The sequence below is a fragment of the Nicotiana attenuata genome, unplaced genomic scaffold, assembly GCF_001879085.1.
Source record: "Nicotiana attenuata strain UT unplaced genomic scaffold, NIATTr2, whole genome shotgun sequence".
Taxonomy (NCBI): Eukaryota; Viridiplantae; Streptophyta; class Magnoliopsida; order Solanales; family Solanaceae; genus Nicotiana; species Nicotiana attenuata.
Genome location: NW_017671208.1, coordinates 212,108 through 223,845, shown reverse-complemented (window position 1 = coordinate 223,845; position 11,738 = coordinate 212,108). Strand labels below are relative to the sequence as shown.

At 37.5% G+C, this 11,738-nt stretch overlaps 1 protein-coding gene across 2 annotated transcripts; it reads left to right on the top strand.

Moving 5' to 3' along the window:
* Positions 1-1,903: 1,903 nt before the first annotated feature.
* Positions 1,904-9,477, top strand: LOC109206702 (probable inactive purple acid phosphatase 1). Of its 2 annotated transcripts, none has more exons than XM_019369555.1 (13): positions 1,904-2,161; positions 2,995-3,271; positions 3,472-3,563; positions 4,616-4,682; positions 4,790-4,912; positions 5,419-5,511; positions 5,722-5,851; positions 6,178-6,259; positions 6,569-6,701; positions 7,522-7,727; positions 7,817-7,942; positions 8,499-8,808; positions 9,032-9,477. In XM_019369555.1, exons 2-13 carry the CDS (start codon positions 3,104-3,106, stop codon positions 9,335-9,337), a joined length of 1,836 nt encoding a protein of 611 aa, XP_019225100.1. In that variant the 5' UTR covers positions 1,904-2,161; positions 2,995-3,103; the 3' UTR covers positions 9,338-9,477. The 2 variants fall into 2 exon arrangements, with proteins under 2 accessions (XP_019225100.1, XP_019225101.1); XM_019369556.1 differs by lacking the exon at positions 1,904-2,161 and adding an exon at positions 2,285-2,401.
* The last annotated feature ends 2,261 nt before the right edge of the window (positions 9,478-11,738 follow it).

The window sequence follows — 11,738 nt, the reverse complement described above, 5'->3', positions numbered from 1 at the left end:
GAACTCCGCTAACTCCTTTACCGTCATCACTGATCGAAAAGCTCTAGGTGCGGCCTCTGGTGCTTTAGTAAAATCGGGTTTGAAATCAGGGTTGCGTGGAACTATTTCCTCCACCAACGGGAAAGTTTTATCCTCAACGGTGGTGGAAACACTCTCCCCACGAGAGGGGAATACCACTGCCAAGGGAGCAACACGGCTCCCCTCACCAGCATTAGAAGACACTTCGGATATGATTCGACGCAGTGATGTAACAAACAATAAGGAATGAAGAAGAATGTAGGTCACTGGAAACAGAAGAAATTCAGAGAAGAAGAAAGAAGGAAAGAAATAGGGTGTCTTAAAAATGCTAGAAAGTTTAAACTCCAGAATCAGATTCAAAAATATCTATTTATAAAGGTCATGGCACCAAAACCGAAAATGATTCATCATGATTGGCGTCAGAACCGAAGCGGCAGGTCTGATCAAAGGTCACACGAATAATAAAGCATTGCATCGGGAACATGCGTCATAATGACGCATGATGTTATGATGTCATCCTGGCTTGTGGATGATATAACTCCAACGAATCGCCCGGAAAATTCGAAGCATTTTAAAATGTGCGGTTCACAGAGGGCCACGTCACATGCTCATCATAATAACCACGACCCGTGCAGCCCTCTTGATTAGCTCAACCACCACCAACATGATCAGCTCATCGAACCCGTCCGAAAAACCGACCTCAATAAGTGCAGGGACTAACTATATGGGTCAAAATCTATCTCTAGAATATATGTGAAAATGATATCGGTAAAGAATCTCCAGGGCGCCATGGGTCGAAGTGATCTAATCAACAATGAAGGCCGTGGTCGAAGAGTCAGCAAAGATCGAAGTCGATGAGTCGTCAATAATCGATGCCGAGGTCGCATGCCTTTGACAGAGTTATAACGACTAGCTTTAAAATAGGACCTGAAGGATAATATTTCAGCGGATATTCTCTGCACTTGTATTGTTATGGTTTCTAGAAACATTTTCCCTATAAAAAGGAAAGAGACACAATGATAGAGGATATGTGATATTCATTTTGTAAAATACACTTTGACTTTAAAAGAGAGAATCGAATCTTATTGCAAGCATACAAAAACAACCTTTACACTAAGATTCTTGTCCACACTTTTCTACTAGATCCGAGAATAGCTCATATATTCAAAGGCTTATCCATCGCTCATCATTATCAGAGAAAACATTCACTAATTCCTTTATTTCTTGGGTGACTCGTTTGTTATATTTACATAAATGCCATTTATTGCTGTTCATCACTATTTAATGCTTCATTATTTTATTTGACTCCTTAAATATTGATTATGTGTAGCCGTTGCTATTGAAATATATCTACATATTGTTTATTGCACTTCCAAGAATTTCATCCTTGGTATATCATTGTTAACTATGATTGACCCTCATTTGTATAAATTTAATTAGTTGAACCAAGATCTATATTTTTTGGTCAAACACACACAAATGTCATAACCCACAAAGCTTTTACCCCTTAGGAGTCGTCTGGTATGCAGACTAAATTATTTCTAGTATAGGGATTATAACCCTAGACTAATTTATCCCACCATGGAGGTGGGATAAAATAATACCATGTTTTATGAGATAAGGTGGGATAAGATGGATATCTAAATTAAGTCTAATACTGAGTCAATACTATATTTGATTGACGGTATAAATATCTCGAAATAAATTTATACCATCAACCAAACATAGTATAAATTTAATATCATGCTTAGTTTTACCTTATCTGGCATACCAAACGACTGCTTAAAAACCACAATTTTCAAAAGTTTTCTTTTTTTTTAAATCGAGTCAAACTATACCGGTATATATTTCGTCCTATCATCGTTCAGCTACACTTCTGCAACACAGAAGTACAAAGTGATTATTCCAAGAATAATTCTTTGGAATCATAAGATGTCACAATCATTATGAATAAGACAATAATCAATTCATTATCTTCGAGAAAACACGTAATGGACTGGAGCTTCCCCTTAAATTCTAAGCTTTTCTTGCTCCCCTAAATTAAGCTGCTAAAATCAACATAAAACTTTAGCTTTATGGATTTGTTCCCACGTGCTACTTAAATTTGTATCTTGAACTTTATTCAAATTCCAAGTAGTTTAAGGTTAGTTTTCTATTCTTCCTTTTTCTATTGAAATTACTGTTTTCAGATTTTCTTGGATACCAAACTTGCTGATATATTGCTGTATGTATTTGCTTTGTTGGATACAGACATAATGGTTGGTCATGATTTTAGTCAGACATTTTCCGTTAATGTCCATACAAAGTCACAAATTAAAAGTACGATCGACAAAAGAAATAGTACTAGATGCGAGGATAGTCTTAATAGATTGAGGCATTTTTGGTAAGCCTATGTAATTTTGTCTTAAAGCTGACGGTATCACACTATGTTAAGAGTGTCTTTGAGATAATTGAGATCAATCAATGTAATTATAACCAATCCCAAACTAGTTGTAGTCAACTATATGAATCGTCTGCAATCATATGTGAGGATATTCTTAATAGTTTGAGGCATTTTGGGTAAACCTATGCAATTTTGTCTAAGAGCAGAAGATATCACTCCATGTTAAGTGTGTTATTGAGATAATTGAGGTGGGAGCATCAATGATTGGGTATAGTTAAGACTATTTTTGAACTTAGCTATCAACATTCTCCTTCTGTATCCTTGTTTGGAACTGACCATGCTTGCAAAAGATAATTTTTAGGGAAGTTCTTAGCATCTGTTATATTCTTTTTTTGGGGTTCAAGCAGGGAGTTGAACTTGGTTTCATGATTATATGCAAGGCATAAATGATTCAATTAGCTAGTTATACACCTAGTGTTGCTATACTTGTTTTATTATGTTATTAAATTTCGAAAGACATCTTATCTTCATTACTGGATACGTCATTTTTCCTTGATTTTCTGTTCTAATCGATACTTTTTCATTGGTTTCAGATTTTGCGCTTCTATCTTCACTAGGTAGGGGTAAGGTCTGATACACACTACCCCCTGAGGGAATATACTAGGTTTGTTGTTGTTGGTTTCAGATTTTGCGCTGGATGCAATGGGAACTTTAGTAGCTTTACTTTCACTTATGTTGACTCTGGTTAGCCGTCGAGGGGTAACATGTCATGGGGAGCAGCCTCTTTCAAAGATTGCCATTCATAAGACCATACTTGCCCTTGACATTCATGCTTCTATTAGAGCCACTCCTTCAGTTCTTGGGGTTAATGTAAGCTCTCATAGCTTTTCTTATAGAATGTATACACACTCAGGAAAAACTAGTTGATGCATGAAGCAATATCTCAAGCAAGGAAAGGAGCCGAATTTCCTGTGTTCTTTAATAAACAATGGCATCTATGGTCTAGATTTGTAAATGAGATTATACTAATTCTTTCCCGTTCATTGTTAAATTTTCCCTTCAAATTGCAGGGCGAAAACAAAGAATGGGTTGTTCTAGAGTATAGCATTTCAAATCCCTCAGCCGATGATTGGATTGGGGTATTTTCTCCAGGCAATTTCAGGTAAAATTTCATGCAGTTATCAGTTTTTAATCAAACTATTGCATGGTCTTGAATTCTTGATAAATGACATATTTGGCAATACAAAGTGAATTTGATATTAAAAAGTTGAACTGCATCATTTTACTTACCAGTGTATAGGTCCAAATTTGGTAACCATGATAACGGATAAGCAAAACATAGGACGGGGTTGACCACGATACAAAGATTGACTGCCGTCCAAATGAAAGCAGACGACTAGACGCGGGCAGCTGATATAGGATAGTAACAGTAACTTAAACTTAGAAATAGACAAGAAGAATATTCCTTTGGATATTCTTTATGTTGTACTTTTTAGGGTTTTTTGGGGAATGTCCCTTATAAATAGGAGGAGATGAGGAACAAATGGGGATCTGCCCATTTTGAGAAATGAGACATATTGTAAAGTTGAGAGAAGAATATACGAAAGAGTGGTCTTACTCTCTTTATTCAAGCACATGTTGTACAATCTTTATCCACAAATCTCAAGATCCCATAACTCGGATTGATTACTTACATTTCCACGTCGTCAGAGAAAGGAAACACCCAATCACACAATCATTGGGTGACGATTCCTTTACACTACAACCCTTATCATTCTCGCATTTATTATACATTTACGATATTACATGTCTTGCCAATCATAGCATATTAAATTCGCTATTTAATGTTCTTAACCCTAACTCGTCGTACAAGAACTCTGTTTTGTTTGATCTAGGATTTATTAAGTTCAACTAAGATTCACCCTATTAATTTATCCTTGATTGGTTTAGTAATTATTTGCTAAAACAACCAGTATGATTTCCTACTTATCAACAGCTTTCATGTTTTCCTCGTACTCTTTGGTACTATTTTATGACTAGAAGTTCATAAATCAAATCTTGTTCCTAAATGAACAGCTACCTAAACATTTGAGTTAAAACTAAAATCCTAGTCCCTTTGAGAATATAACTAGTGAAGTTTTAGTGACATCTTGTGAATATGGAGGCTTTAATCTGTGATTCTGACGCATAACAATGACTTTTACTTTTGGCTAGTGCATCTAGCTGCTTCCCTGATAATCCAAGAACATTTCCACCATTCTTGTGTACAGCACCTATAAAGGTTGGTGTTCTTACTCGGTTTCAGTAGATTTGGATCCAGAAATTTCTCTTCGATGAAAGGATAACGAGTAACCATGGCTGTCCCATACTTGCCTTTTTTTCCTGCAGTATAAATATGCCAATTACTCGAGCCTTCGCTACAAAGACACAGGGAAAGGATCACTGAAGCTTCAATTGATTAACCAGAGATCAGACTTTTCTTTTGCCTTGTTTTCTGGTGGACTCTTCAGTGTATATTCATAGCCTTCTCACCCTTGTCAATTCTGTCCAGAGTTTATAATTTTGCTCTGAGTGCAAGTTTATTTATCTATTTTTCCATCACTACTATGTACTTTTCTTCAAGAACATCTAACTCGCAAGTTAAATTATCTCAATCACTTAAAAAAATTTATCTGGACCAAACTTTCTCTTTTATCTTGATTTTCTTCCTTTTGTAGACAAGTTAAATAATTTCCTGATCCACTTTTTCTTTGAATTCAATTTTGCAAGCTTTTGAGCTTTCAAAACTTCGCAACCTAAATAGAGTAGTTTCTGTCAGAACATTACCATTTTTGTTTTGTGGCTATGTTCATTGTATCGATCTCTACAACTGTATGAATCGTCTCTTTCATCTGTTTCTTTGTGCGTGTGGATTTCCTTCTATTCCTCTTTCACTTTTCTGTTTCTGCAGTGTTTTTATATAACATATAACTTCGTAATAATCTCATTTTATCTTAATTTATCTCCTTATCCAACAGCCAAAGCTGGTTGCAGTATCAAACATAGTTGCCTTTGCAAATCCAAATGCACCAGTATACCCACGCTTAGCACAAGGAAAGACATGGGATGAAGTAAGTGCTTCTTTCCCTGCAAACAGAGGTCAAAATAAGCTTTCGGCAGCTTAATATTTATTTTTAATTTCTGTAGGCAGGATCCTTTTTGCAGTATCAGTGCCTTGTTAATTGTATCGGAAATTAGCTTTTATGGACTAGGTTGTAGTCAACTGTGTTTAAATGTTTCACACTAACAAATTGAGGAAACAACCTTCTTTGGACTTTCAGATGACTGTGACGTGGACAAGTGGATATGGAATCAATGAAGCAGAACCTTTCGTGGAATGGGGTCGAAAGGGAGGACAGAAGGGGCATATTCCAGCAGGAACATTGACATTTGATCGTAGCAGCATGTGTGGTGCGTTGAAATCTCTTACATTTGAGGATGTTTATGGGTAATCATGACTAACACGCTTACTGGAGTTAATTGGATAGAGCGAACTGATTAGTTATTAGAGAACTAGCATGAAGAATAATCATAGGTAAAACATAGGTATGACATAGTTCATATAATTTTGACATATTCAAAGCAGTAGATCACTTTCTATGCTTGTTATACAGAAACTATTCTTGAACCATATATTACCTTGAGAATCAACATATCCTACAAAGCATGTTATCTAATTGTGTCAAATGTTAAGGTGGATCGTGACTGCTATTTCTCAAATATGATGCCACTTGCAGGAGCACCAGCACGAACTGTTGGATGGCGTGATCCTGGATTCATCCACACTAGTTTTCTAAAAGAACTATGGCCAAACTCGCTGTATGTTTTCTATCCATGCGTGCGACAACTGTGTATAAATTTGGCATACATGTTTTCATTCTTCCAGAGATGAGCGAACATTGAAAACTGTTCTCGGGCAGGTGTATTTCTATCTTCCATTAGGGGAGCTTTGGATTTCACTTAATATTCCAAAACTCCATGTCAAAATGTTATACTTCCAAAACGAAAATTGACTTCATTGTATTTATAGATGAGTTGGAGCTAGTACTTTTTATAGAACTGCGAGTGTTATGTTTTGTTGTTTTAGTACGTGAAATTCAGGATCACACTGTATTTTGGTCTTTGCAGGTATACCTACAAGCTTGGTCATAGATTCTTCAATGACACGTATATTTGGAGTCAGATGTATCAGTTTAAATCATCTCCTTATCCCGGCGAAAATTCTCTACAACGTGTTGTCATTTTTGGGGACATGGGAAAGGTAACATCTTCAGATTTAGTTACATTGCTATAACCTTTAATTTTGATCCTTTCACATAAATTTGCATTCCTTTTATGTTGCTACATGTTATTTTATTGAGTACTAATTTTGAACCTTTTGTTATCTTTCCATTTGGATTGTCAAGTTCACGGGGAAGAGAGGCCAGAAAAAAGCTTTTTCTCAATAGCAAAGTAGCATAAGAATGCAAAATTTTCAAATTATTTTGAGGGTAAGCACCTTTCTGAGGAAGGTGAGAGAATGGGGAAAAAGAAAATGACGATATTCGCACTAGTCTGGCACTTCTAGGTAAGTACTCAATTGTGGTGCACCCATATCCGATTTTTCGGACTCAAGACGGATAGATCAACTAGTTAGGACTGTTAGTTGTCATAGTTGTGAGTTATGATGTCGCTACTTAAATATACGAGTGTCTAAAAGCACAGAGAATTGTGATCATTGATTCATTTCGTGCCTATATGTTCAACTAGTTCAGTTTGTAGCCTTGCCTCAAGTTTTTAAAGTAATTCTAATCATCTCTGTAACTTTTAGATTATTACCAGAAACTCTGTAGTAAAAAGTAGATGTTAATTTGGTAGTTCTTTCTTTTTTGGATAAAATTGGAAACAAGACAAGTAAAACAGTTTATTCAAATTACATTTTCCTCGTTCAAGCACTAAATTCAACTTTCGTGGTATTTTTCGTTATGTGTTTGCCTTCCTTACAAAATCATAGTTCCAAACAACTGGTTAAGCATTCTGAAAATTAACTATTCTAATCAGGTTGATCTTGTATTGATCTGCTTTATCTTTACGCACTACAGGATGAAGCTGATGGCTCCAATGAATATAATCAATTTCAACCTGGCGCTCTTAACACTACCAATCAGCTTATTAATGATTTAAAAAACATTGATATAGTGTTCCACATTGGTGATATCTGTTATGCCAACGGCTACATTTCACAGTGGGATCAGTTTACTTCGCAGATTGAGCCAATTGCTTCAACTATACCTTATATGCTTGCTAGGTACACTGCAGTTCTAATTAGGAGAACCTTGTTGAACGTTTAAGAATTTTCTGCTTGCTTTGTGGTGATTCTTTAACTTCATTCTGCAGTGGCAACCATGAGCGCGACTGGCCTGGTACGGGCTCATTTTATGGCAATATGGATTCAGGTGGAGAATGTGGAGTTTTAGTTCAGAATATGTTTTACGTCCCCACAGAGAACAGGGATAAGTTCTGGTATGGTGACTTTACCTATCTGATTATTTCATTTCTGTAGTGTTTTTTTTTTCCGACTCTTGGGATATATCATCATTGCTCAACTATGAATCTCACCGTATATGTGACAGCCAATCTTTTTTCTATTCATGGAATATATTCTTTTGAAAAATGCCATTTCAGCTGATCCGTGAATTTGGGAGCTCTCCTTCAATGATTGTTAGCTTTGAAACAGCGTCTTTGCAGAACTGATTTTACCTTGAAAAAACAAAGTTGATGAGCCAAAGAAAAGGGAAAATAAAATAGGAGTCGAAAGTAGGACAAAATCCTGAATCTACCCCATCCACTACTTATATTTTTGTTCGACAATCAAACTTCTCTATAGCAATCATTCTATATAACAATACTTCACTATAACGGTCAAGTTCTCTTTGGAATCAATTTTTCATGTTATGTTACAATTGATGCTCTGTATAACAGCACTTCAGTATAACAACAAAAAAATGCTGGAACAAACGAGGCAGTTATACAGAGGTTTGACTGTACTAGTTTCAGTATTCTTGTTTTCTTCTCTCAGGTATTCTACAGACTATGGTATGTTCCGGTTTTGCATAGCTGATACAGAACACGATTGGAGGGAGGGAACCGAGCAATATAACTTCATTGAACATTGTCTAGCATCTGTAGACAGACAAAAACAACCATGGCTAATCTTCCTTGCTCATCGGGTACTAGGATATTCTTCAGATTCTTCTTACGCTAATGAGGGATCTTTTGCAGAACCTATGGGTAGGGAAAGCCTTCAAAAACTCTGGCAGAAGTATAAAGTTGATATAGCCATTTTTGGCCATGTTCATAACTATGAGCGGACGTGTCCCATCTACCAGGTAATTTTTGAACTTCCGAATTTGATCTTCTTTCATTTGTTGTCAAAGGAGGCGCAAATCTTCATATGTTATTTTTGCCTATCATCCGACGTTTAGTTAAAGCAGACTGCAAATATTAGGATGTTTCCACCCTTCATATTTACATTTATTTCTTACTAATTAAAATGGTTCCGCATTCTTTTATTTGACTGATGCAAAGATAACACTTCCTTGTTTACTGCAGAATATTTGTACAAACAATGAGAAGCACTTTTATAAGGGCGCCTTGAATGGAACTATACACGTTGCTGCTGGAGGAGCTGGAGCAAGCCTTTCAGATTTTACCCCCATCCAAACTACGTGGAGTATCTTCAGGGATTATGACCATGGATTTGTGAAGTTGACAGCAATTGATCATTCAAATCTGTTGTTTGAGTACAAAAAAAGCAGAGATGGTAAAGTTTACGACTCGTTCAGTATATCTCGAGACTATAGGGACATACTGGCCTGCACATTCGACAGTTGCCCGAGCATGACCCTTGCATCTTGATCAGTTCATATAAATGCATTATTCAGCATACTTAATGTACATATTTGTATCCTTAATTCTACAATATATCAAAAAATAAAAACGGTCAAAGACTTTTATTTCTGCAGGTATGTGATATGCAACCATATAGCTTAAGTTCATTGTTTTCCTGATGGCTTAATGTTTGAATCATATGACGAAAGTGTGATAATTTCGCTATTAATTATAAGGTTGAATTAGCCAAAGAAATCTCATGATTCATAAGTCACTCTCAATTTTGTAGTTTTGTCTTCTAGGGTTCAGATAATACAGCTATGCACTTTCACTGATCAAGAAAAGAAGAGTAGGAATTCAACCTGTCTTTAAATAAAACTGTGCAACATAAGAATCAGTAAATTCCCACTTTTAATTGTGAAATCGTCTTTTCCCATTTGGTTTCTTTTCTATGGTAAATAAATAAATGTGAATACGTGACGATTAATGCCAACCTAACACGGTAACAAAAAAACTTGTAATTTTTGCTAATTATACAATGATTGTTATTCAAAGACTGCCTATTTCAAGAACAAATTTATCTTTAAATACTCTAATTATTCATATATTGTTAATCCATGCAATCTTAGCCTATATTATGTCATATTATATAATAATAATTCATAAAATTTTGCCTAAACTTATATAAGCATTATGTCACGTCCTTAGTCTTAAACTAAGCGCGCGTGCGGCACTTGGCAACTCGCTCACGATCTTTCACAACTTGCTCACGTTCTTGCTATGCCAAGTCAGCCGTACTACACTAAAGATCGCTAAGGAACGTTAGAACACATGAGAATTGCCAAAGGAAGCTTTTGTATTAAGAGAGAACTTGAATTGTTTGCTTGATGAATTACAAATGGATGGCCCCCTATTTATACTAATCACCCAGGGGCTAGTATGTAAATAATAATTGTTCTACAAGTCCTTCCATATTTACAACTAAGTCCCTTCTCTAGAATATTCTACATAGCTAGAATCTTCTAAGGACTTTCCTAACAATTCTATAGGGTTCTAGGGTCTTCCTAAGGAAACCTCTATATTTCTCTAGAACCTTCCTACAAGTGCATAAATATCTAGAACATTTCCAAGGAAATTCTCCATAGTTCTAGAATATTCCATCAAGATCTAGTCCCAAACTTAAGTAACCATTCCATATGGCAAAAATATATGCCACGTGGCACCTACGTGGCATGATGATGTGGCGGGTCATGACACTCTCCCCCACCCAATTTTGTACCGCCCTCGGCACAAAGCATCGACACGTACGCGCGTACATCGCCTTGGCGTCGTCGGAAATCTTTGTCTATTAGCCATGATGCCCTATGAAGCGGTTCTCCTTCCCATTTCACAAGTTACTGGCTAGTAGCTACCTTTCTTCTCACGCGTTTGTACTTTGGATGGCTAGCAATGATGGCCTCCATCCTCCGCCCATCGGATGCCCCTCCTTGCTCTTGGCCTGAATCTTCCCATGACTCAACCAAGTCTAGCAGCTTCTCAAGCATCGAGTCCATGCTTCTACTCCCTATTTGGCTGCCCTCCGTGGTCCAGCCTTACTGGCAAACTTGAACCCTCTGCTTGGTGCATCGTCTGAGTCTGATAGCATGCCATCACTTTGTAACTCGCCATCCTCTTCAACTATGTCCATCCAACTTTTCTTGCTGCCACCATGCTCCATTTGCATGGTGCCAAGATAGGCTTTGGAATCCCTTACTTTCGGCTTAGATTCCAAGCCCATCCCTCCAATGCAGGCAGTTCCCCTTGTGTCGTCCTTATGTGCTTGAGCAAAGTTCCCTATCATTGCTGCAAGCTTCCCCAACTTTGAGCATTCACTTGCCCGATGTGATCCTTCACAGAAGTAGCACCCTCCTTTAGGCACGTACTCCCTACCATTTTCCCGGCCCTTGCCGTTTCTCTTGGACCCCTGTCCGTTATGGGATGGCCCCTTGCCATTACCCTTGTATACCTCGGGTATGCATTTCCCGTTGTCCTCGTCATGATCTCCCTCATCCCTCTTGGCGTTGCCTTCTTTGGACTTGGCAGGCTCCTTCTTGAAGTCAACAAGTGACTAGGCTACTCTGATGGCCCCGTTCACGTTGGCTACTTGATGTCTTCTTAATTTCCGCTTTGCCCAACTTTGCAACCCATCCATGAAGTAGAAGAGGGAATATTCCTCGGACAATGACCGAATTTGCAGCATTAAGGCAGTGAACTCACGCACATACTCCCGAATTGTGGCCTCTGTCGGAGCTCCCTTAGCTTCCACCGGTCTGCCACCTCGCGTGCGTCCCGTGCACCGCGATACTGCTTTCGCTTAGGGACCTTCACGTTGTTTCCTTTTGCAAGTACCAAGCCCTTGGTAATTCTGACCATGGTTCCCTACAAAACT